The sequence below is a fragment of the Lolium rigidum genome, chromosome 6, assembly GCF_022539505.1.
Source record: "Lolium rigidum isolate FL_2022 chromosome 6, APGP_CSIRO_Lrig_0.1, whole genome shotgun sequence".
NCBI classification, from domain to species: Eukaryota; Viridiplantae; Streptophyta; class Magnoliopsida; order Poales; family Poaceae; genus Lolium; species Lolium rigidum.
In genome coordinates this window covers 225,444,053-225,469,400 of record NC_061513.1, presented here as the reverse complement: position 1 = coordinate 225,469,400, position 25,348 = coordinate 225,444,053, and the positions used below count along the sequence as shown (strand labels likewise).

The window sequence follows — 25,348 nt, the reverse complement described above, 5'->3', positions numbered from 1 at the left end:
GGGATGCCCCGGTGGTTCACCCTTGCATATATTAAGAAGACTCAAGCGTCTAAGCTTGGGGATGCCCAAGGCATCCCCTTCTTCATCGACAACATTATCAGGTTCCTCCCCCGAAACTATATTTTTATTCGGCCACATCTTATGTACTTTGCTTGGAGCGTCGGTTTGTTTTTGTTTTTTGTTTTGTTTGAATAAAATGGATCCTAGCATTCACTTTATGGGAGAGAGACACGCTCCGCTGTTGCATATGGACAAATATGTCCTTAGGTTCTACTCATAGTATTCATGGCGAAGTTTCTCCTTCGTTAAATTGTTATATGGTTGGAATTGGAAAATGCTACATGTAGTAACTCTAAAATGTCTTGGATAATTTGATACTTGGCAATTGTTGTGCTCATGTTTAAGCTCTTGCATCATATACTTTGCACCCATTAATGAAGAAATACTTAGAGCTTGCTAATTTGGTTTGCATATTTGGTTTCTCTAGAGTCTAGATAACATCTAGTATTGAGTTTTGAACAACAAGGAAGACGGTATGGAGTCTTATAATGTTTACCATATGTCTTTTATGTGAGTTTTGCTGTACCGTTCATCCTTGTGTTTGTTTCAAATAACCTTGCTAGCCTAAACCTTGTATCGAGAGGGAATACTTCTCATGCATCCAAAATACTTGAGCCAACCACTATGCCATTTGTGTCCACCATACCTATCTACTACATGGTATTTATCCGCCATTTCAAAGTAAATTGCTTGAGTGCTACCTTTAAAATTCCATCATTCACCTTTGCAATATATAGCTCATGGGACAAATAGCTTAAAAACTATTGTAGTATTGAATATGTACTTATGCACTTTATCTCTTATTAAGTTGCTTGTTGAGCGGTAACCATGTTTCGGGGACGCCATCAACTATTCTTTGTTGGATATCATGTGAGTTGCTATGCATGTCCGTCTTGTCCGAAGCAAGAGAGATCTACCACCTTCATGGTTGGAGCATGCATGTTGTTAGAGAAGAACTTTGGGCCGCTAACTAAAGCCATGATTCATGGTGGAAGTTTCAGTCTTGGACACATATCCTCAATCTCATATGAGAATAATAATTGTTGCCACATGCTTATGCATAAAAGAGGAGTCCATTATCTGTTGTCCATGTTGTCCCGGTATGGATGTCTAAGTTGAGAATAATCAAAAGCGAGAAATCCAAAATGCGAGCTTTCTCCTTAGACCTTTGTACAGGCGGCATGGAGGTACCCCATTGTGACACTTGGTCAAAACATGTGCATTGCAAAGATCCGGTAGTCCAAGTTAATTAGGACAAGGTGCGGGCACTATTAGTACACTATGCATGAGACTTGCAACTTGTAAGATATAATGTACATAACTCATATGCTTTATTACTACCGTTGACAAAATTGTTTCATGTTTTCAAAATAAAAGCTCTAGCACAAATATAGCAATCGATGCTTTCCTCTTTGAAGGACCATTCTCTCTACTTTAATGTTGAGTCAGTTCACCTATCTCTCTCCACCTCAAGAAGCAAACACTTGTGTGAACCGTGCATTGATTCCTACATACTTGCATATTGTACTTGTTATATTACTCTATGTTGACTATTATCCATGAGATATACATGTTACAAGTTGAAAGCAACCGCTGAAACTTAATCTTCCTTTGTGTTGCTTCAATACCTTTACTTTGATTTATTGCTTTATGAGTTAACTCTTATGCAAGACTTATTAATACTTGTCTTGAAGTACTATTCATGAAAAGTCTTTGCTATATGATTCACCTGTTTACTCATGTCATCACCATTGTTATGATCGCTGCATCCACTACATATGTTTACAAATAGTATGATCAAGGTTATGATGGCATATCACTTCAGAAATTATCTTTGTTATCGTTTTACTCGCTCGGGACGAGCGAGAACTAAGCTTGGGGATGCTTGATACGTCTCCGACGTATCGATAATTTCTTATGTTCTATGCCATATTATTGATGATACCTACATGTTTTATGCACACTTTATGTCATATTCGTGCATTTTCCGGAACTAACCTATTAACAAGATGCCGAAGTGCCGATTCTTCGTTTTCTCGCTGTTTTTGGTTTCAGAAATCCTAGTAACGAAATATTCTCGGAATTGGACGAAATCAAAGCCCGGGGGCCTATTTTCTCACGAAGCTTCCGGAAGTCCGAAGGAGAGACGAAGAGGGGCCACGGAGGGGCCACACTATAGGGCGGCGCGGCCCCCTTGGCCGCGCGGCCCTGTGGTGTGGGGCCCCCGTGCCGCCTCTTGACCTACCCTTCCGCCTACAAATAGCCTCCGTGACGAAACCCCAAGTACCGAGAGCCACGATACGGAAAACCTTACTGAGACGCCGTCGCCGCCGATCCCATCTCGGGGGATCCAGGAGATCGCCTCCGGCACCCTGCCGGAGAGGGGAATCATCTCCCGGAGGACTCTACACCGCCATGGTCGCCTCCGGAGTGATGAGTGAGTAGTCTACCCCTGGACTATGGGTCCATAGCAGTAGCTAGATGGTTGTCTTCTCCCCATTGTGCTATCATTGTCGGATCTTGTGAGCTGCCTAACATGATCAAGATCATCTATCCGTAATTCTATATGTTGTGTTTGTCGGGATCCGATGGATAGAGAATACTATGTCATGTTAATTATCAAGTTATTATACATGTGTTGTTTATGATCTTGCATGCTCTCCGTTTCTAGTAGAGGCTCTGGCCAAGTTTTTACTTTTAACTCCAAGATGGAGTACTTATGCTCGATAGTGGGTTCATGCCTGCATTGACACCTGGACGAGTGACGAAAGTTCTAAGGTTGTGTTGTGCTGTTGCCACTAGGGATAAAACATTGGCGCTATGTCCGAGGATGTAGTTGTTGATTACATTACGCACCATACTTAATGCAATTGTCTGTTGCTTTGCAACTTAATACCGGAGGGGTTCGGACGATAACCTCGAAGGTGGACTTTTTAGGCATAGATGCAGCTTGGATGGCGGTCTATGTACTTTGTCGTAATGCCCAATTAAATCTCACTATACTTATCATGTCATGTATGTGCATTGTTATGCTCTCTCTATTTGTCAATTGCCCGACTGTAATTTGTTCACCCAACATGCTTTTATCTTATGGGAGAGACACCTCTAGTGAACTGTGGACCCCGGTCCATTCTTTAATACTGAAATACAAATCTGCTGCAATATTTGTTTTTACTGTTTTCTCTGCAAACAATCATCTTCCACACAATACGGTTAATCCTTTGTTACAGCAAGCCGGTGAGATTGACAACCTCACTGTTTCGTTGGGGCAAAGTACTTTGGTTGTGTTGTGCAGGTTCCACGTTGGCGCCGGAATCTCCGGTGTTGCGCCGCACTACATCCCGCCGCCATCAACCTTCAACGTGCTTCTTGGCTCCTCCTGGTTCGATAAACCTTGGTTTCTTTCTGAGGGAAAACTTGCTGCTGTGCGCATCATACCTTCCTCTTGGGGTTGCCCAACGAACGTGTGAAATACACGCCATCAATCGACGGGCCTACGTCGACTCAGGATACGACGCCCGTCGGACAACCCCTTCTTCTAATTTAGCATGCACCACCGGTCTGTAATATGATGGCGCACCCAGTACTTTGATCGCTGCTACTTTGATCGCGACGATTCGGTGGGAACGATCTCTTTTGATTGCAAACTATTTAAATTTCTGATTGGGGGCGACGTTTGGGGGACGCGGTTGGGGAGCGACGTCCCCCAAAAACGACACGAACGAAATACGTCCCCTAAACCAACACGGATTTAGGGAAACAGAAAGATCTATAATCATCTTCCCCTCGTGATAATGGTATACGCGGCCAAGGGTTAATAGGAACAGAGCCAGCAGATAACGCATTCGGTCAAGATGGAGACACGGCATCCCTTTCGTCTTTGCCTCCCGACCTCTGGTCACAGCAGCTTAGCAATTGGGCTTGGCTTGCTTAAATTAGATAATCAATCAATAAATAAGAATTTGAATAATAGAAAAAAAATCCTTTGCCCCTTATCTCTTCATCATCGTCGGTTCCGTCACTTGGGCTACTTGAAGTTGGTCGTGAAAGATTGAAGCTTGCTTTGAAGGAAGAAAAGAGGGTGCTAGATGGCAGAAGCCACAATGGTCGCCCGGAAAACAGGTAGGTACCTGAATGAAAGTATGCGATCGAAGCAGAAAGAGACGCACAATAGTGCGGTTAAAGCGGATTCAAAGTAGGGTATCGATGGGCCATAAAAAGTAGATAAAATCCGTACTCGACTGCTTCCGACATCTTCAATACTTTCTTCTTGTCACCCATTTCAAATAGGAGATTGACCCATGCTCTGGATGGTTGCCCTAACTTGAGTTGGTTTTGTTCCTTGATCGGAGGAAAGTGGCGTCACCCTGAAAGGCGAGCCCGGATCCATTGGCATATCATGATCATAGCTGATAGGCCTATGATATACCTCGTCCAAATTGCAATGAGCTACTGGATAATCACTACCAGTAGCTCGCCCTTGAAGGGACCGACACTTAACCGGGACGCTTCGGGACGCGAATGGAGATGCTCTAAGCGCACGCGATACCGACCGGTCGAACCAAGTCCAAGGTCCGGGGACTTTCGGCAACCTGCCAAAAACCCCAACCTGCCGGCCGCCCTCGCAAGTCGCAGCACAAACCACGGAATTATCGTCCACAGCCGGCGACCGGCGACGCACCCGAAGCAGCGCGCTCAGGCTGTCCCGTAAACATCCGGGTTAATCCGATCCCTCGGCGGGCCGCGAGCAGCGATGGAGCCGGAGGGTGTGCGGCACCGGACGGTGGAGGTGGCGCGCGGGGTGCGGCTGCACGTGGCGGAGGTTGGGCCCGAGGACGGCCCGGCGGTGCTGCTCGTACACGGCTTCCCGGACCTCTGGTACGGCTGGCGCCACCAGATGGCCGCCCTGGCGGCCCGGGGCTTCCGCGCCGTCGCGCCCGACCTGCGCGGCTACGGCGACTCCGACGTCCCGCCCGCCAAGGACTCCTACACCACCTTCCACCTCGTCGGCGACCTCGTCGCCCTCATCGCCGTCCTCGGCCAGCCCCAGGTTTGACCCTCGGACCCGTTAGGCCTTCAATTCCCAAATTTCCTAGCGCAGGCTGTGCTCCTTGTTAACTTAACTGATCCCCGGCCTCCCGGCCTCCGGCTGCAGGTGTTCGTGGCGGGCCACGACTGGGGCGCCTACGTGGCGTGGCAGCTCTGCCTGCTCCGCCCAGACCTCGTGCGGGCGCTCGTCAACCTCAGCGTGGAGTACCACCCGCGCCGGTCCGAAGGGACTCCACTCCAGGCCATCAGGGCCCTTTGCGGGGATGACCACTACATGTGCCGCTTCCAGGTGAAACTCCCTCATCCTTCCTGGTCCTGACCTCCTGATTGCGGCAAACAGAATCAATGGTTATAATTTGTTGCGTTCCCCTGTCGTGTTGACATTATTTGGCACTGGTTTGTTTTACTGATCACTGCGGACAGTTGAATTGATTGATAGTTGCAGGTATAGTAATTTCACTGTGTTAGAGGATTGTTTGCATGGTGCTTAACTTCCCTGATATTTGTTCCTTGCGGGCTGCTCTCGATGCTCGAGAGATGGCCGTTGCAAGGAGTAATTATTCATAAGCAGCTAACTGATACTGTAAGGTGTAAGCCATTGGCATCGGAACTCCAGATAGAACACCGGCGAAATGCCTATAATAAACAAAAAAAAAAGTAGTATTATTTGATTGGAGGTGGAATATTGTTTTTCAGTAAGAAATTGAGTTGTTTTTGTTGGTTCGATGGAAATCTGATACAGTACTTATCATTATCGTTTTTTAAGCCAGAAACTTAACGCTGTTGCATTTATGAGATACAGAGTGTGTAAGGAGCCTAGTAAAACCATTGTTTCTTGGAACATGCCATGATTTGTATCGAAGCTTTTTTTCTACACATGCCTTTATCGGGGTAAAACCTTGGTAACTTGAACTAGAGCTCTTGGTTGAATGGAAATCAGATACTTAGCACTGTCTTTTTGTCGAAGCCCAAAATTTAACTTATCGCATTATCAATTTCTTGAAAGACCCCATGTTTTCCATTGAAGCTTTATTCGCTGAACTACTACGGAAATCTTTATCTTCACTCTTATAAAAATGTCATTCGTTGACGCCATGAAAGTGGTCGGTTCATTTCAGGTAACATCATATAAACGCATCTGTGAGCAGATGTAGGGGATTTGTTCTTTAATTTATTTGAATCTGAAGCAGCACACAGAAATTGTGATAGTATCCCTAGGCATCAGGTAAAACATCTCGGTAACGAACACCAAAAGTTTCATTGAATTTGAACACAACATCTCTCTGCGGAGCTGTAAAAGCTAACAATCTGGTGTATTACAGCAGTACAGTTGGCCTTAAAACCTTTAAATGACTTTTGTCTTCGAATGTAATTGTCTATTATGTAATCACATGACTTTTCCCTTTTGAGTATAGAACTTCAACAATTCTTACCTGCAGATTCAGGTTAGCTTGGAATCAAGATATTACTGTTTAATTAATTATTTATTTGGTCTCAGATATCGTTTTCCTCTTGCACCAGCATTTCTCAGGATTTGGTCTGTCAGAAACAGTTGCACATACTAATTACTAAATTATGCATGCAGGACCCTGGAGTTGCTGAAGCTGAATTTGCTCTATACGACCATAGATATAAGTTTAAGGCGATCCTTGGAATGCGCAAGGCAGCTCCTATTATTCTATCCAAGGGCAAGACCTTCTTTGAGTCGCTTGATTCGGATGGTACCCTCCCTGCATGGTTGTCTGAAGAAGATATTTCCTACTACGCTGAAAAGTTTGAGAAGACAGGGTTTACAGGAGGGCTAAACTTCTACAGATGCCTGGACTTGTATGTCTTTGATGGCTCATTCTCATCGTCTTGATTTTACAAAATAATACTTTATTTATTGTTTTTAGTCAGGAAAGATTTGCCACTAGATTCCTTTCTTTTTAGGTTACAGACTTACTAAGGAAGAATCATGTCAACTGGTCACTCATGACTCATGAGTCATGTCTTTGTCCTTTAGAATTCACATCATATGAGTGGGAGTTACCTCCTAAAATCCTAAGTTCTATATGTAAGTCTGTAATCTAAAAAGAAAGGAATCTAGTGGCAAATCTGCCAAAATTGTTTTGTTCATCAACTTTAAGCCAATATATGTATGCGTGAACCACATAACCGTTTCTGTCAATTTCAGTTCAAAAGTTCATTGGTGAAGGCATTGGTCAGAGTTAGCGCAAACATTCATGAGATACCCCCCAACTTATTTTGTGTTCATGCAGGAATTGGGAGCTTTCTGCACCATGGACTGGAGCTCCAGTAAAAGTACCGACCAAGTTCATCGTTGGGGACCTGGACCTCACATACAACACACCGGGGGTGAAAGACTACATTCACAAGGGTGGCTTCAAGGCGAGCGTGCCGAATCTGGAGGATGTGGTTATCATGGAGGGAGTGGGTCACTTCCTCAACCAGGAGAAGCCTAATGAGGTTTGAGAACACATTTGCGAGTTCTTTAGCAAGTTCTGAAGATATAAGCAACGTCTCAGGGAAGCCTAGTTGCTTCGGTGTGTTTATATAGTTATTAGTGATGTCAACTATACATACCATGACATCTCAAAAAAAAAACTATACATACCATGAAACTAAGAGAGAAGTATTATCTGAATAAATAAATTATGCGAACCTACATGTGGTATCTATATAGTTATATGTTAAGTTGTCCACTAGCCATTTCTGAATATTTTCTGAGAAAACTGCAACGGTCTGTTGGTGTGTGCTCTTTGTTTTCTTGCTTCAGTGTTGGGATGAATTCACGCCATGTAGATAGATATTCTGTACTAGTTCTGAAAGTGTGCTTGTGTGTTACAGTTCCCGTTTGGTTCAGCCGAAGCAGCTGTATGTGCCATTTAGTTCAATTCAACAATTGGCATTTAGTTCAGTTTCAGTTCAGTTAACAACCGTGAATTGGTGACAGATCCTGCGCTCATGTCTGCCTGCACTTTGCAAATTTTGGCACTGCTGTTTGTGCTCAGTGACTCAGTTCCGGACTCAGTCACAGAGGAGAGGCAACGGCCGAGCTTCGAGTTCTGTTCGATTTGGTTTGTACTATACATAGAGGAGAAATGGAGAATGGTATGGTGCAGTACTTGTTGCCTGCAGCTGAAAAAACTGAATAGACGTTTTGCCAATGCATTGAGTGACTAACGACGACCCTGTAGATCTTGTGGTTTTCTTACCAGGGTTGCTTCCATTTTGCACCAGACGGCGGCAAGATGAGCTGCTCGCCGCCGCCAGAGCCTGATCACCACCACCGCCTCCTCGCCACCCTCGCGCGCCACGGCCGCCTCGCCGCGGCGGCCACACTCTTCTCCACCGTCGTCCGTACGACGCGCGCGCTCAACACCATCCTCGCCGCCGTCTGCTCCGCACCGTCGCTCCTCCGCGTTGCCCCCTCCGTGCTCCTCCTCGCCGCCCCCACCGCCGCCCCCGACGCCTCCACCTTCCGCGTGCTCGCCTCCGCGCTCTGCCGCGCCCGCCGCCCCTCCGCCGCCGCCGACCTCCTGCGCTGCATGCCCCCGCTCCTCCTCGACCCGGACTCGCCGCTGTGCCGCGCCGTGCTCTCCTCCCTCTGCCGGTGCGCGCCGGCCCGGGACGCGGCGGCGTTCCTGGACGACATGCGCCGGTGGGGCGTGTCCCCCAGCGGCCTCGACCACCGCGCCGTCCTCCGCGCGCTCCTGCGGGACGGGATGCTCGCGGAGGCGTACGGGGCCGTCAGGGAGAAGATGGGCTCCGACGGCGTGGCCCCGGGTGTGGCCGACTTCGAGCTGGTGCTGCGCGCCTTCAGCGAGCGCGGGCAGTTCGACGCCGTCGACGAGGCGTTCGACGAAATGCTCCTGCGCGGGCTCGTGCCGGGCGTCGCGGTGTACAACGTCTACGTCGCCGCGCTGTGCAGGAAAGGGGACCTGCCGGGCGCCCGCCTGATGGTGGGCTGCATGGAGCGCGCCGGGTGCCCGCCGGACGTCAGGACGTTCGGCGTCGTGGTCGCCGGCTGCGTGTCCGCCGGGGACGCGGCCGCGGCCAGGGACGTGGCGTCGGAGGCGGTGCGGCGCGGCCTGCGGTGGGACGCGCCGGCGTTGGCGGAGCTGGTCGGCCTGCTCCGTGCGGACGGACACGTCGCGGACGCGCACGGGCTGCTGCTGGAGGTGTTCCTGCACGGCGGGTGCACTGGAGTGGACGCCTCGGCGTTCGGGCAGATGATATGTGCCAGCGAAGACTGCTCGCCGAGCTTGTAGTCATTGCGGTGGCGGTTAACCGCCGATGTTCCAACAGTCGGTCCAAAGGAAATTTCACATTTGAGGTCCATGCCTCGTTTCTTCTGTCCCGATCGCTGCATTTTATGGATGTCGGAAATATAATACGTATTGATTTGTGATTTGTTATTGATATGTACTCCGGCATCAAATAGTGAGCCATATAACAAGTTAACAACACTAAATAGTTCGGATAATATTTTTCCGTCAAAACTTAAAAGTTGAACAAAACTGGGTTAACTGGCTTCGTCCTTTGGTGTTTTTTTTTCTACATTTAACTTTTTTATACGGATAAAATATGAAGAAATTAAAGTGGTACTAGTATTTATATTTTCCAAACTACAGGTGCCTACATTCATTCGTAGTAGTATCATGAAACCTTTTGTAATGAATCTTTTAAAAAACTGGCCGTTCCCTAGCAGCAACAATGATTCTCTTTTTCTTTGAGAAGTAGATACTGATTAATGCGAAGCTAAATAAAGAGCAACTCTAGCAAATTCTCTAAAAACTACTTTAGAGGAGGTTCAGAGAAGGCTGCTAGAACACGTTCCCTGAAATGGCATTCTCTCTATTTCATTATCTTATGTTACTATTCTCTATTATTCTGAGCTAGCAAGAATGAAGTTTTTTTTTTTGACAATTAGCAAGAATGAAGCTGGAGTAGTGCAGTTCGGCACCAAGGATGATCAGCGGCTCAGCGCCGAAGTGAGGTCGACTAGCCAGTGAGGTCAGCGCTCATTGGTGGCTAGGCCTGTAGGTGGTCACGGGCCGTCCACGGTGCCGCCAGCCCAGCCCAATTAAAATCTCTAAGCGAACACCCACGATCAGGGGAAAAAACACGATGGGCTTCCGCTATGAGTTCGCTACCGCTGCCTCGATAGGATAAGGTCTTCAAGATCGAGACTTCTGCGCTCTCCCTCGCCCCGGTCACCTTCGACGGGCGATGCGCTTCCGGCTGGCTCCTCGATGTGCACGAAGCGGTTGTTGCCGAGGTCGAGGTGGCGGATGGTGCCGCCGCAGGACCCCGCGACGGCGGCGAGGGATTCGGCGCCCGAGAGGCGGTTGTCGGGGCCGGGAGGCGGCGGAGGTCCGGGAGGCGTGGCAGGCTCGCGAGCGAGGAGAGGCGGGCGCCGGCCCCCGAGAGCTCCTCCAGGGACGGGAAGCGGTCGAAGAGCGCCGGCGAGGGCAGGCGGCCCGTGGAGGACTTGACGGCGCCGTCGATGGTTAGGGTCTTGGGCGCGGAGAAGGGGGAGTTGGGCGCGTTCTTCACAGACGCGTTGATGGCGCGCTCCCACGCCGCGTCATCCTCTCCGGCGGCGGCGGGACGGCGCCGGCCATGTCTGCGGTGGAGTCGGAAGTTCGGACGCGGAGCGGACAAGTACGGAAAAGAAAGGAAGCATGGTTGCTCTCCCCGCGCTGGCTTTTTCTGGCAGGACGCTGGCGGGTTTAATCGGGCTGGCCGGACGCTGGTAAAGATGAGCGTATTGTACGGTCATGTAGCGGCAGCCCGTTCAGTTTGTATGGACACAAAAGGGCACTTGGTGGGCCGCCGCTAGCCTGCCCACTTACAGCCTGATTGGTGGCGAACCCTCATCAAAACCCCCGTTCAAAGGCATCTCAAAAGGGCAGGACCCAAACGTTCATGCTGCGTCTGAACTCTGAACCAGTCCGCGTGGACAGGAGGACTGGCCAGGCACTCTCCAACAACGCGACCAAACGAATCGACCTGTCCGACGCGACTCATCCTTCCACCAAATAGGAACGGATGCATTTGCGCAGACCCGCCGCGGACAATGCACGCGTGCATCGTGTGCCCGTATGGAAGCGATCTGTCGGCAGAAGACTGACATGTGGCAGCAACCATGGCCATCATAGTCGTCGTTGACCGCTGCCACCGATGCCTCAACTCCTACATTGTCATTGATGTCAATGGCACTGGAAGTTGCGTGGGAGGGGTTGTACGACGTCGTTCGGCTCACCGCCTCCACCACTAACACCGCCCGCACCACCGCAGGTCGCATGGGAAAGGGCAAATGGTCCCTCCTCCGTCGCAGCAGCATATGCCATCGGCATACCCTGCGTGGCCACCGCCGCCTCCGCCGAAGCAGGGACCACAAGAGTATCCTGCGTGGCCGTAGCAGGGGCCATGGACACACCCCATGCTCGTCGACCTCACCGAGGACGAGGTAGACGAGGTAGCTAGGGTTTAATAATTTTTTATTTTATTTATTTATGTAAATTATGTTTGAATGATTTTTTTATTTTCAAATTTTCCGCGCTTTAGTTTTCATTTGAATTTAATTAGTTTGTTGTTTTCGACCAACGGGGCAGAATAGCTATCATGGACATAATCACTGTTGAGGCGACCGTGATGGATTTTCTGTCCGATGCGCGATTAAAACATATATTATCAGATTGAATGGATCATCGTTTCAGGTCAAATCCCGGATTTGACACTTTGGTGTCTTATAAAGACGGAATATTCTTCAGTTGGAGGCGACGTTTCCGTCGACAGCGAGGTGCATGTGGTGACTTTGTCAATCTCAAGCCCCACCGGATCAGATCTTCAATGCAGTCTCTCGAAGGTGCTCATGGGGGTAGGATATGCATGAGTTCATAGGGGTGAGTGTGTGCACGTATTTGATTGTACTGTGTTTCGAAAAAAAAATCATCGTTTTAGGTCAGGCAGGCAGAAATTGCTTAACGGGCCTTGATTAACATTTTCCCACATGCACTGGCCCTGCTGTATTTCTGGTCTGCAGCCCACTGCTTACCAGGCCTGTCCTCGCTTCCCATTCTACCTCTAGGGGAAGGCCCGGCCTCTGTCGCGTCGCGCAATGATGAGGCACCACCGCACCGAGTCGACTGACTGACTCTGTCTGCCACCGTCGCCTTTCAAAAGCAAGCCAGCCAGGGAGGAGAGTGAGAAAGGAATCGCCGACCCCGACCCCGAGCTCCTCCAACTCATTCCGCCGCAGGCCACCGCCAGAGATTCGCAGCCATGGCCGACGGGGTCAAGCGCGAGTTCGGGTCCGTCGCCGCCTCCCACCCGGCGCCCTACGCCACCAGGGGCCCGCCCGACGCCGACCGCAAGCCCATCGCCGCCTCCGCCACCGCCGCCCTCGGCTCCCCGCATCCGCCCGCCGCCGCCGCCTCGCCCACGCCGCACAAGATCCAGCTCAAGAGCGCCGACATGAAGGACGAGATGCAGAAGGAGGCCTTCGAAATCTCCCGCGTCGTAATCCCCCTTCTCTTTCTTTCCCCCACCCCTAATTTGCTCCTTGGGTTCCCTTCCCTCTCGATTTGGTCCCGGCCTCGCGCGCGCTGTCTCGCGTCGCTGGGGGTTTGGTGTCTGACGAATTTATTTATCTGTTGTTACTGCGTAGGCGTTCGAGAAGCACGCCATGGAGAAGGACATCGCGGAGTACATCAAGAAGGAGTTCGACAAGAACCACGGGCCCACCTGGCACTGCATCGTCGGCCGCAACTTCGGTAATCCCCCCTCTTCCTTTCTAGTGCCTTGGCTAGTTTCAGGCTTTCAGCGTGGCCGTATTGTGTTACTCTCATACGGTCCTAGTAAAATGGAGAAGGATTATTCCAACTGACCGTACTTGTGTTGATGAATATATCTCCCAGTGCGTCACTGAATGAGGTAGAATATATGTGGATGTCAGTAGCATGAGTTAACTGCGCAAGTGGCCCTTTAGATTGTGTATTTCAGAACGATTTAGGGGCTGAACAGGTTTGGATAGTATCACGGTAAGGATCATAAGGATGAATACTCCACTGTATTTAGCTTAACGCAAAGCAAGCTGCCACTTAGGATATGCTAAAGTACTCCCTCTGTTCCATATTAGCTGTCGCTGATTTTAGTACAACTCGTTGTTTGATTCCTTGCTCATGGGGCTCATCGTTTCGATTTTATATTCTGTGCTATTGTAAATATTTCTCAAGTTTGATTCAGGCATCTTGTCTATAGATTAGGTTCTGGTTGGTATCAACCAGGTCCAACTTACCGTAGCTTTTCAGTTGGGAGATTTGGAGTTTATCTTTCAGTCTTCTTGAATGAACCAAACCGGAGTAAGTTGCAATAGGAAGAATGTACTTAGTGTCACTGCCATGCCAGTCTATCTAAAAATGAGATGCGGTGAAAAATGACATGACATGTTATGTAGATTTCCCAACTGACTAGGTACTGGCATGCCCGACCCGGACGTTTGGGACCCGGCTACGCGCGAGGTCGACATCGCAGTCGTCGAGCGGTGCCGCGTGATTAGGACGTAATATAGCATCTGGCCAATACGCGCTTTACTCTCCTTTTCGTTTATTCGATACACAGCCTTATACACGAGGAGGATAGTATGCAAGTGCAGCAAGTGCAGCAAGTGGATGGTCATTTATTGCCGATTAGGCGCATGGTGCAGCATAGAGAGGCGGATGCTGTACCGTGTAACTTTAATGCGTGCCCCACGCCGCGTGGACACCCTGATCTCCGGTGCCCCTCTGAACGCTGCTAGCACAAACAACACATCACTCTGAAGCACTGTAGATCTTCTCCTATCTCGAGCGAGCAAGAGTTGCCTATCACCCGCTCCACCAAGCTGACCAACAGCTCCCCCAGCCATGGCCTGCCTTGCGCAGTGTTTCAGGTGAGCGCCGCACTCTTCCTGCCCAATGGTGGCCTAACGATCAATTCTGCCGGTACATTGATTGCCAAGTTAATTAGCCAATCTCCCGGCCGGTACATGAATGATTAATGAGGGGGCTGTATTGCTTAAAAGAGAAAATGCCTGTCCACGAATTAAGTTGGATTACTTCCATAACTACACATAGTAGTAAACACAAATGGCTAAGAATTATGCATCTAGATTTTTCCCTAAAGGAATTCTCAAATAATTTGTAGGATTAACATTTACCTAGTAAAATATCAAAATCGTAGAATACGAAATATTAAATATAAAACTTTTATTTTGTACTTATTCGAAATAAACATTTTGTACTAATGGCTGATGGCTCTCCCCATTATAACAATAGTAAATCATTATTTTTTTAGTATATGGAAAGATTTGTTGGCAGATATGACAATTAAAAAATGGCGGAGATAGTCAAAATGATTAGTTTGAAACTCAAATTCTTAAACACACTTTTTTTATCAATGGTGCATATAGAAAAAATCCAAATCAAACATATTTTACTAGAGGTGGAAAAAGTAAAAAAGTTAGTTTAAACTAATCTAAAATGAACATTTTTGTACTAATGGTGCAGCTTGTCAAAAATGTGATTTTGTACTAATTCAAATCAAGTATTTTGTACTAATGGTTCCATGTTATAACAATAACTTTGAAACCCTGTTTTTCTACAATACATAAATATCTGTTGGTAGCTGTCACAGTTCACCACTGATGGAGATAGTCAAAGTGATCAATTTTGGAAGACAAAGTTTAAACACCATTTTTTAGTATACAGAAAAGGCATGCAGAGCAATACTAAAGTTGAGCATGCAATGGTTCAATAGTTGGATCAGAATAAAACGAAGGAACATGTGCAAAAAACCAACACACAAGACAAAAGCAAACCAAATCATGAGAATTGGTCCATGTTCTACATACAAAAATGAGTTCGCGGGGAGCAACATGGTGGCCGGATGAGCTCACTCCATTGGAGCTTGGCAGGACCGCAGGATGAGCTCGCTGCAGCTCGCGATGAGGAGCTCGCTGTCATGCAGGTTCCGAGGAGCACGTGGCTGGAGAGCTTGCTGCCATGCAGCTTGCGCGGAGGAGCATTGCAGCCAGAGGGGCTCGCTGCCATGGAGCTTGCGCGGATGAGCACGGTGGACGAAGAAGCTCACACAGAGGGTTACGTCGGCAAGAGCTCAGAGGAGCTGGCTCTACCTTGGAACTAGCTAAGCTGCTGCGGCATGGATGGTGAGAAATGGAGATTGGCTGCTTGAACGAGGTGGATGAGAGACGGGGTGTTCTTAATTTGTTTTAGAGTTAATGCGGCATGAATGGTGGCCGGAGGAGCTCACTCCATTGGTTCTTGGCGGGATGAGTTCGCTGCCATGGAGCTAGCGGCCATGTAACTTTGGAGGAGCGCGCGACCGGCTTCGGAGGAGCAGGTCGTCGGAGAGCTCGCGGCCATGTAAGATAATTTGTTTATTTATTAGTCCTAAACACACACCCAATCCTGGATCTAGCTGGCTGCACGCGGTGACGACGACGACGCCGGGGCAGCACGCAAATTACTGCTTTGAGCTATTGCTCTTCGCGTCAGGTGAGCGTTGCTAGAGTTAAATGCATGCCAGACCTGCACACGACTTATTGCTCTGTGGTCAGAGTTAATGTAAAGCGTGTAGTCAGATACATTACAATTACAGAACATATACCGAGGAAAGTACGTATGTTGACAAACACGTGCCGCTCTCTCTTTGGCTACATTTCATCCTCGCGCGTTGCCAGGTTCCATTCAGCATTTTCGCTGGCATGCCACCATATTTTGTATGTGTCATGCCACATAGTATGCCACATCATCTTAGAGGTAACATATCATTTATTCCCATTAATAGAACTTCCATAAAGAAAGTTTAGGGACCTCTAAAGCAATTAGCTCATCTGAATTGCGAAGTGATTATAGAAGAACAAAAGATTAATCAAGTGTTTGGCATGTACATACAACTGCATCTTGTTGTTAATTATACATTTCTTTAACTCTTCTTTTCTACAAAAATGGATTATCTTACTTGAGGTAACCGTTCTGTCTCATCGAATTTCTTAAAGCTTCTTGAGAGCATTTTTTGGTATTATGTACCGACTACCCAATAAGTCATCCCATGTATGATCAATATGTGTGGGTATCTTTGTCTATAGCTGGTTTTGTCCAAACTACAATAATAGCCATTAGGCCTATCACAAGAGAATCCTCTATATTTGACGAGTGTTGTTTCCATTATCTGAATTCCGCTGCTTGTTGTAATTTGTTCTTTTTCTTCATATTTTTGTATTATATCGCCATGGTTTGTTAAACTCGAACAACACCTCAACTTTCTTTTTACAACAAACAGAGAAGGGGGACCAGCGAACCATACGACTTTTCTTTTGTTAGATTAACTCTTGTTACTTGTTAGCACTGCTTTCGCCCTGAAAGGGGCTAGGTCTGTCTGCCTGGCCATTAATGTTGCGTCAGTTCGCGACACTTCGAGCTAGGCTTGTTTGATCAAGGTTTGGGTATTTGGTTTGTGACCACACCTTAGGCAGGCTTCATGTTCTCATAATTGTGTATGTTACTGAGTAAATAAAAGTGTTTTTTTTCGAGAAAACGCAAGAGATTTTGCGTTTCATTTCATTGAACAGAAAGAAGACATCGGGACTACAACCTCCAGAAGGAGGGACACACACACACACACACGACCGTCCTCACCAAGCGACTACAACTTGGCAAGGAGGTGCCCTCGACTACAAACCGCAATGACATTAGGCCTCGCCTAGCCTTGCCTCCAACCAAGAATGGTGAGGCAGTAAGACTTGGGACAAGAGGGCAGCGACACCACCGTTGCCAGACGCTTCCAGGTACGATTGCAGCTCCAAGACTGCCCAGGCCAACGTACCTCGCACCCATCATGTGCCAAGAGTCGGCAAGTGGGAGGCAGGGCCTAGCCGGAACTGGTGTAGCAATCGTCGGGAGGTGCCGGCTCTGGCATTCGTAACGCCCTGGATTTCCACACCTTGTGAAGAAGTCTACACCGGAGCGATGCATCACCAACATCCAGCTGCAGCAACCAGTACTCCACTTGCAGCCAAAGCAGCGCCCTCAAGAGGGGAACGGCGCTGAGACGCCACCGCTGCCCGGTCCAGCAGGCCGGACCTAGGGTTTCCCCTGGTGCTCGAGGAGGAAGTCCGGTGAGGGTCATGCCAACGCCTTCAAGAAGGTAACGGCACCCTCGGGCGTCGCCGTTGACAGCGCAGGCCGTCGCCGCGCGGGGATTTCGCCCCGACCCACGAACAAGGACCTTCGATGGTGCAGGGGCAGACCGGAGGTGGTGAATGAGGTTGCTGGAGTAGACCATCACTTGCAGGGAGCCTAGAAACATCGCAGGAGGAGGGCACCGGCCAGCGCAGACGCCGCCGCGCCAGCCCGCAGCTGCCGCCGCCGGGATCCGTCGGGGCAGAACAGAGCAGCCATCTCCCAAAAGGGGCGCTGCTCGCATGCTCGCACATCCGTCGTCTTCCACCAGCGACGGCCGGGAGGAGGGTGGGAGGAGGAAGGAGACAGAAGGGGAAGCCAGCCCTGCCAGCAACGTCGCGGACGCGCCATGGCTGCGGCCCGCACGACCCAGGTCAGGCCCAGATCGGGCCCGAGCGCCGCCACCTGCAGGCGCGCTGCCACCGCCGCCCACAGGCACGCCGCGCCGCGCAGCCACCTGGCACCGCATCGCCGCGCCGCCGCCTTCGTTTCCCTCTCCTACACCACGCCGCCTCGCAGCCCACGCGACCCACGCGACGTCGCCGCTCCGCGCGAAGGAGCTCCGTCAGGGTGCGCCACACACGCAGCCCCCCGCCTTCGGCGGCCGGGCGTCGCCGCCACCGCCGGCACCGGCGGCGACGGCGGCCAGGGAGGCAGGGAACGGGGTTTGCTTTTAGGGTTGGGGTGGTCGCCTCCGGAGTCGCCCGCGCGAGCGACCCGGGAGGCAGCGGGCGAGTCGTATTCCGGTCCTTCTTCACTCCTAAATAAAAGTGTTACAAGGTTGCCTTTGGCATACCTAACCTACGTGTGGCACCGTTGCCTAATTTGTTGAACAAACCTTACATGAGTTCGGCAAGTACTACTATATAACAAAGTGCAGTAAGTTACGATTTGAACCAAGGTGTGTCGTGTAAACAGGTTTAGTCTGGCATTGGCTTTGATTGATATACCTGGTACTCTTTTGAATCATGTATTGTCTGTTCTAGACTTATGATGCTCCATTTGACACGGTATAAGCTGCCAAATCACACATCTCATGACCTTCTAGATGATCTTGTAGTTTGAGAGCATGTCATATTAATGACCTTATCGCAAAAAATAATTTCGGAAGTGAAAAAACGACGTTTGTTAATTTTGGGTGTCACTAATTGAGTGTACATGTGGTAGATAAAAGCTTGCCTTCAATCGCTTATCAACGTCTTGGAGAAGTTGTAAGAACATTTATATTTGCCAGATTGAAGTATTGGATCTTATGTTTTAGCATATCTAGAGTATGATTTTTGTAATTTCTCGTATAATATTCCCTATTTTGCTTTGGCCCCGCCCGTATTTATGTTTATTTACTGCTTTCTTACTACATTTGGTCATTTGCATACCATTTGAGTAACCACTACCATGGCAACTGTACCTGCTGTCATTCAACTGGCTTGAGTGATCTTTTGTTGTACTTTTAAGGTTTAGCTTGTGTGTCGTTTCGTCTTGCCTTGCTTCTGGAATGAGTACAAGGACCTGTTTAGAGGGGTGTCATTTCTTCAAAGCAGTCAGAGGAGCCGCAGCCCAGTTCTATTGTAGTTTTCCTGGTATAGATTGGTTTCAGTTTTATTTAAACACCTGGGGCCTTTGTTTGGCCCAGGCGCTGAAGGTTAGAAGCCTCCAAAGAAAGTCCACAATATGCTTTGCTTTGCTATGATTGTGCTGAACTTAAGGGCATCTGCATTTGCTTGGAAATGCACAAGCAAGCTGACAAATGATGGGAACATAATCATAATTTTTTTTCTGAACCTGTGCATTCGATTGGTGTAGGACCTGTTTAGAGGGGTGTCATTTCTTCAAAGCAGTCAGAGGAGCCGCAGCCCAGTTCTATTGTAGTTTTCCTGTTATAGATTGGTTTCAGTTTTATTTAAACGCCTGGGGCCTTTGTTTGGCCCAGGCGCTGAAGGTTAGAATCCTCCAAAGAAACTCCACAATATGCTTTGCTTTGCTATGATTGTGCTGAACTTAAGGGCATCTGCATTTGCTTGGAAATGCAAAAGCAAGCTGACAAATGATGGGAACATAATCATAATTTTTTTTCTGAACCTGTGCCTTCGATTGGTGTAGAGAGATTGATGTCAGTTTTGTCCTGTCAGTATGTTTGTAACAGCCAAGCTGCTAAAACAGTACTACCTAGAAGATAAAAACTTAAACCGATCAATCTTGACATTTGCTTCACATGCTGTTTTTTAAGTTGCGATTAAGACTTAAGAGGTCAGCGGTGTATTTTGGTATTTGAATGCCTTGAGTTTCATCTGTTTATCCTGGGCAATAAACCATTGCCCCATATATGGTTGTTGTTTCGCCTCAGAGATCCTTTTGAAAGCTTCAAATGCTGAAGGCTGATCTGTAACAATAAGCTTTGCTAGTTATAAAACTACAGCACAACTTCTGCAATGACCTTGGGCACTTCACTATTTCCACGAGATACACAGGAAGTGCAAACGATCTTGCTAAGTATTTTCACTACCTTTTGCAGGTTCGTACGTGACGCACGAGACTAACTACTTTGTCTACTTCTACATCGACTCTAAAGCCGTCTTGCTCTTCAAGTCTGGGTGACTGATGCAGCCCTGTGGCGTTGATCTCCTGTGTGCCCCTCCTTCATCCATGTTGGAAATCAGAAATTTGGAAGAGCCTCCATGCTGGTGTGAGATTAGGTCGTGTGTATTTTGCTTATGATGCAGCTAGGTGTTGTTGACATTGTCTCATTGTAATATTGCCAGAAAAATGGACCCCCAAAAAATCAACATCGCCAAAGAAACGCTCTGATCTACAGTAGCTGTTGCCGTTTGGAAAGGTGTCCTGGTCTCATGGGATGATCAAATTAAAAATTGCATTTTGCTCCTCGTATGTGATTCATACAGTAGTAGAGTGTTATTCAACTTCAAGGGCTAGCTGGCACACTGCTAGGATTGAGTTTTTTTAAGCTCGAAATTTGAGGGTTTTGGCAGTTTTGCCTTTGCTCCGGTGCAAGATCTCGCCGATCTAGCTTGGTATCTAGCCTTCCTAGGGACGCTAGCCATCATGTGAGCTCCTGACTTGGGTTCTACGCGCACGTTGTTGGTCAGGTCAGCACTTTTCGTCATGTTGTTGGTGCACCTGTACGATGGCACGCAATGCAGGGATATCCTTACCAAATATTACCAGGCCTTGATTTAGCTAGTTCTGGTTGACAGAGACTTAGTTTAGAGCCTGGTCACCTCTGGAGCCGTTAGATTTTTGTAAATTACAACTGGGTTAGAGCATATCCAGTCGCGTCCCTCAAAAAACGTCCGGCACAAACGATTTGGGGCACGTTTGGGACCGCGTCGGACAAAAATAGATAAAAATCTGTTAAAAAAAGAGGTCTTTTCCGGCCACATCCCTCAAACATCGTCCGGATGCATGCATTTTAATAAAAGGGACCACCTCATGTGGGAAAAGTAGGTGAGAAAAAGTGTGGGGAAAGAGAATAACATGTGGGGACTAGGGGCTGCATGCATGCTTGTGGGCGCTGTTTTTGTGCCTGGCGTCCCCGGTAGAGACTCTGTGACATAAAATGAGACGCTATTTAGCTTTAGGGGACGCAACTGGAATGCAATTTTTCTCATTTCTTGTCCGCAGTCCCCGAAACGCCGTTTGGGGACGCGAGGAGATGCTCTTACAATTGTAACTGAGCAAAGTTATTTCTTGGCACCGTGATTCATGTTCGCCGTGAGTTGCAAGTCTGCTGCAACCGACTGAGAATAAGCAAAATCAGGGTCCACCGATAACTAGTACTACTAATAAATATTATCAACCTCCGTCTGTACCATGATCATGATCTTTCTTTTTTTTGTAGAGAATGTTACACTTTATTGATTAGCATGGATGGAGCAGGAAAACAACTCGAAGGGGTGAAATGAACATTACTTTAGTTGGAGGGAGGCATATAAGTGAATTCTAACTAATTTGTGGACCAATCTGCATAAAACTTTGGGGGATATTTCAAAAAAAAATCTAGCGCCCCAGCTCGCCTCCTCTGGAACGGCTCCTCTGATGTTGAGAAGGAAATGCACAGAAAACTAAGAAGCAAAGTCAGGGTATGCTGCCAATAAATCGGAAAACCAAAACTGATCATGGGTGCATATGCACCTGGTATGTATAAAACATATTTCAAAAAGTAAAAAAAATTAGGAAAAAAATTTAGCATGTAGAGGGACATGTTCTATGTGTACACATAAAGTTTCACGTAAAACCAACAATTTTTGTACCATGTGTAAAAAAGACAAATAATGCCTCGAGAAATAGACTATTTTAACACCAAAATTTTGTCTTTTTAGTACATGGCACAAAACATATCGGTTTTTGCTGAAACAACTTTGTGAACATGTAACATGTCAAGGTATACACGAGGCATTTTTGTTTTTATTTTTTTAACATTTGGAAATATGTTTAATATGCATTTCAAATAAAGGGTGCATATGCACCCGGGTGCAGAAACACCCTGCCCGCCAATAAATACATAATTTTATACTGTAGCTAATTAATGTAGGAGATTACTCTAGCGTAAATCATCCAAACTATTTTTTGCACCATAATTTTGGTTGCAAGTAATAACTATGAATACATACCTTAAATTTGCAATATATAAGTTGATTTGAATCATAAAATACAATTAATTTGAAGAAGGAAAGTTAGAGTAGTGTAGCTTGTCTAACTTTCCTTCTCAATGTTAGACGAGTCGATTCAGCTTCCCCTAGAAAAGTCCTTGTTGGTACATCATTACAAAGTCCATCACGGATTATCTTCAGAAACTGATAACTTACAAACCAAAAGCTCAGCAGAACGAACCAAGACATGTGCTACCACATTCAAACTAGCTTATAAAACTTAAACAAGCAAAGGAAGCCCACGAATCGCTTCTCGTCGGACGCCCTCCCCATCCGCCGTAACCTGCTCGACGAAATGTCGGCGCCACCCATTTCACCCTCTGACCATGTATGTTCTTGTCTTTCGCAACCATCATCACGTCCATAGATCACTCTATGCTTCCGTCCAACCGATGGCATGTGTACCAAGCCTTCTTCAAGGGAGACAAGGCCATGGAGGACATGATCGATGAAGGAGGTGGCACCGAGACCCAATGTGTCACCCAAGCTTGCACCCCAAGCCACAGAAGGGCCCCGGGGGACTGGAAGATACACCGAGCTTGAGGACGTATGCCTTTGCGAGGTGTGGATGGAGATTGGACAAGATCCAATTTATGGTGCCCAACAAAAGGGTGGTAAATTTTGGAGGGAATCTAGAACTACTTCCACGAGCAGAAGCACTTGGGTGATCACCCTTTCGTGAGTGATCAAAGTGTGACCTCTCCCAGAAAAAGGTGACCGTTGATCTAAGAGTAATGCACCAAGTTTAACGCCTCCTATGACACGATGAAGAAGCGAAAAAGTTAGTGGCCTTGATATTACAGACTTTATGACCCAAGCTTTGGACCACTTTAAGGTCACCAACAAGATGAAGAGCTTCAACATGCTCCATTGTTGGATGACGGTTAGAGATTAACCCAAGTGGCACAAGCTCTATGTGCCCGGTGACGGAAACGTAAAACCTAGGCAATCCAATGTCATCGATGTCGATAGTGCCGCCCCAAGTGAGGCATGAGCATCAAAGAGGCCGAGGGAACGGCCGGCCAAGATCCAAGGCGGAGGCCAAGCGTGATGCCTCTTCTCAAGCGGCCATGGAGACGATCAAGACGCTCCTAGCTAACAAGGAGGGGTCAAGTAAGATGAGGGATTAGAGGAAGCTCCAGGGAAAAGGGGAGGCCGATGAAGAACTACGTCAACATGCAACACAAGAAGATCGTTGTTGAAGATACCAACGCCCACAACAGACTCAAGGAATTGGAGCTTGCCCTACTCGGGGAGAAGGCCCAGCTCATGCCAGTCCCCTTGAGCGATGACAAGGATACTGCTCAACATGCATGGTTGAATGATGATCTTTAATCGAGATGTGTGATTCACTGGATCACACATTAATTTGTGTCTATTTTTTTTTGACTGAGCAAGGCCCGTTTTCAACTATCTTGTTGTATTTAGTCAGATTATTTGCTACAGTATTTCTTACCTTCTAAGTACAACTATTTAATGTTTCAAATGAGGATATGAAATTGCCTAAAATTACGGGTTCACGGATCAAATGCTGTGCGTTGTTGAGTCTGTTGGCAACCGTAGATGAACTTGTGCTGCCTCTCCCCTGTCCAAACTGACACAAACAACGAACAGTTTAATGGTTCGAAATGTGATCCACTGTTGGAGATGGCATGAGGCCGTGAGATAGCGCACTCGAGTCCGTGGCGCCGAACGCCGACGTTCGGTGAGATGCGATGCTTTCCGGTCGCTGTGGTGAGTATCGCCGAGTCCCTGGACGCCGACGTTCCAATCAGAAGAGTGGACCTGACTGATTCCATGCCGCGTGGCGATAAAATGTTGACGGACAGCGACGGGGCCGCGCGACCTAACAACCTACGCCACGCGTACTGATTGATCACGATGATCGTCTTTGCGCGGCGGTGTCGTCGGGCGTTGGTGACGAAACAAAACATTCGAGTGTTTTTCGTCGTGTGTTGTATTGGGGGCACGGTTGCCATGGCATGAGCCCTCTTATGGCATGGGTGCGGGTGGCGATTAATCAGGACTCTGTTTTTTTTACTCTTTTATGGCAAACCAGAAGCATGTTGGAGCATCTAAAAAAAAACATGTTGGAGGTTTGTTTGTTTGGAAACGAAAACGCTGAATTCTTGCATTATTTGCAGAGTAACTTAGTAAGTGGTAAAAGTACAAGCCTGCTCGATGGCACGCACGCACGCAACACACACGAACCGGAAACAGGCAAAGCCGCCGCCGCTCTTTCTTTCATGTCTCCTAGCTCCCGCGTAATATGGATCTTGCCGAGAGCGCGCACCTCCGGGGCTCCGGGGACGCCGGCCGTTAGCGGAGCGCGGACGAACCTCCCTTCTTCCCTGTTACTTAGCTGATCTCCAACGAGGGAGGAGCGAGCCTTCAAGCCCGTGCGTGGGTGCGGCCGAGGTGGGCGGCGCGGAGGTCGGCCGGGTCGACGGAGGCGGCACGGTTGGCCGGGCGGTAGTGGCCTGTGACGGGGTCGGGGACCCAGGATGCGTCGGTGGCGGCCTTCTCGGCCTCGCCAGCCGCCTTCCTGTCCGCGGCACCGCGCCTCATGGCGCCGGAGGCAGCAGCCGCCGCGTAGCGCCTGGTGGTCGGGGCGAGCAGCTGGGCGAGCGCGCGGGCAGCAGCGGAGCCGGAGAGAGCGAGAGCCATCTGATCGGATCGAGCGGACGGATGGCTGGTGGCGCTCCGGTTGGCTCTGCGCTGCTCCTGCTGCTCAAGCTGGATGGGTTTGCTGATGCAGGAGGATGAGAGAGCCGAGAGTGCAGCAGCGCCGTTTTATAAAGGGGTTTCGTAGCTCTTGGGGTGGCGCGAGAGGTGGGGCCACGTGCCCACCGGCGGCAGGAACCACGAAACGGAGAATGCGGCTTCATCACGTCTTTCCTCGCATCCTGGGTGGGGGTGGCCTTCCACCTGGCTGGCTCGATATTTTTTGTTTAAAAACTCTCCTACTTTTTTTTTCCTTGCGAATTTTAAAAACCGTCCTGCTGCTCATGGTAGCCGAGTATTACCGGGACTAGTTGAATGCCCGTGCGTTGCTACGGCTTCACAATATTAAACCTAGACATGGTCATTGAAAATATATAGTTAATAATATTTATATGCATCACATAAAGCTTATGTCCAAGGTACAATACGGCATTGCATTTTACTCAATGAATTTCATGTGAGGCTTTTTATATTTATTTGCTCTTTGCACATTCAGAATAATGGATGTGAAAATTGCATAGCTCATGGGTCTAAAAGAGATGGTCACAACACGCAGCGAACCATATATTGAAATATTATGAAGAATAATGAAGCGGG

General features: G+C 48.2%; 4 protein-coding genes across 4 annotated transcripts; 3 read left to right on the top strand and 1 right to left on the bottom strand.

Annotated features, from left to right (window-relative positions):
* Positions 1–4,683: 4,683 nt before the first annotated feature.
* LOC124665139 (epoxide hydrolase A-like) lies at positions 4,684–7,777 on the top strand. Its single transcript, XM_047202542.1, has 4 exons — positions 4,684–5,110; positions 5,216–5,398; positions 6,695–6,936; positions 7,371–7,777. The coding sequence occupies exons 1-4, from the start codon at positions 4,814–4,816 to the stop codon at positions 7,582–7,584; spliced, it is 936 nt and encodes a 311-aa protein (XP_047058498.1). The 5' UTR covers positions 4,684–4,813; the 3' UTR covers positions 7,585–7,777.
* A 174-nt stretch (positions 7,778–7,951) lies between these two features.
* On the top strand, positions 7,952–9,383 carry LOC124663807 (pentatricopeptide repeat-containing protein At2g38420, mitochondrial-like). Its single transcript, XM_047201465.1, has one exon. It carries the CDS (start codon positions 8,364–8,366, stop codon positions 9,381–9,383), a length of 1,020 nt encoding a protein of 339 aa, XP_047057421.1. The 5' UTR covers positions 7,952–8,363.
* A 2,983-nt stretch (positions 9,384–12,366) lies between these two features.
* LOC124665140 (dynein light chain 1, cytoplasmic-like) lies at positions 12,367–19,966 on the top strand. Its single transcript, XM_047202543.1, has 3 exons — positions 12,367–12,639; positions 12,788–12,893; positions 19,873–19,966. Exons 1-3 carry the CDS (start codon positions 12,403–12,405, stop codon positions 19,953–19,955), a joined length of 426 nt encoding a protein of 141 aa, XP_047058499.1. The 5' UTR covers positions 12,367–12,402; the 3' UTR covers positions 19,956–19,966.
* A 4,219-nt stretch (positions 19,967–24,185) lies between these two features.
* On the bottom strand, positions 24,186–24,773 carry LOC124658893 (late embryogenesis abundant protein Lea5-like). Its single transcript, XM_047196890.1, has one exon. It carries the CDS (start codon positions 24,692–24,694, stop codon positions 24,419–24,421), a length of 276 nt encoding a protein of 91 aa, XP_047052846.1. The 5' UTR covers positions 24,695–24,773; the 3' UTR covers positions 24,186–24,418.
* Positions 24,774–25,348: the final 575 nt, after the last annotated feature.

Bases quoted from the DNA above. Each gene is read 5' to 3' on its own strand.
- LOC124665139 (XM_047202542.1), top strand. From the start codon at position 4,814: ATGGAGCCGGAGGGTGTGCGGCACCGGACGGTGGAGGTGGCGCGCGGG. The intron at 5,111-5,215 runs GTTTGACCCTCG...CTCCGGCTGCAG, and splicing joins CCGTCCTCGGCCAGCCCCAG to GTGTTCGTGGCGGGCCACGA. The intron at 5,399-6,694 runs GTGAAACTCCCT...TTATGCATGCAG, and splicing joins ACTACATGTGCCGCTTCCAG to GACCCTGGAGTTGCTGAAGC.
- LOC124663807 (XM_047201465.1), top strand. From the start codon at position 8,364: ATGAGCTGCTCGCCGCCGCCAGAGCCTGATCACCACCACCGCCTCCTC.
- LOC124665140 (XM_047202543.1), top strand. From the start codon at position 12,403: ATGGCCGACGGGGTCAAGCGCGAGTTCGGGTCCGTCGCCGCCTCCCAC. The intron at 12,640-12,787 runs GTAATCCCCCTT...GTTACTGCGTAG, and splicing joins CCTTCGAAATCTCCCGCGTC to GCGTTCGAGAAGCACGCCAT. The intron at 12,894-19,872 runs GTAATCCCCCCT...TACCTTTTGCAG, and splicing joins CATCGTCGGCCGCAACTTCG to GTTCGTACGTGACGCACGAG.
- LOC124658893 (XM_047196890.1), bottom strand. From the start codon at position 24,694: ATGGCTCTCGCTCTCTCCGGCTCCGCTGCTGCCCGCGCGCTCGCCCAG.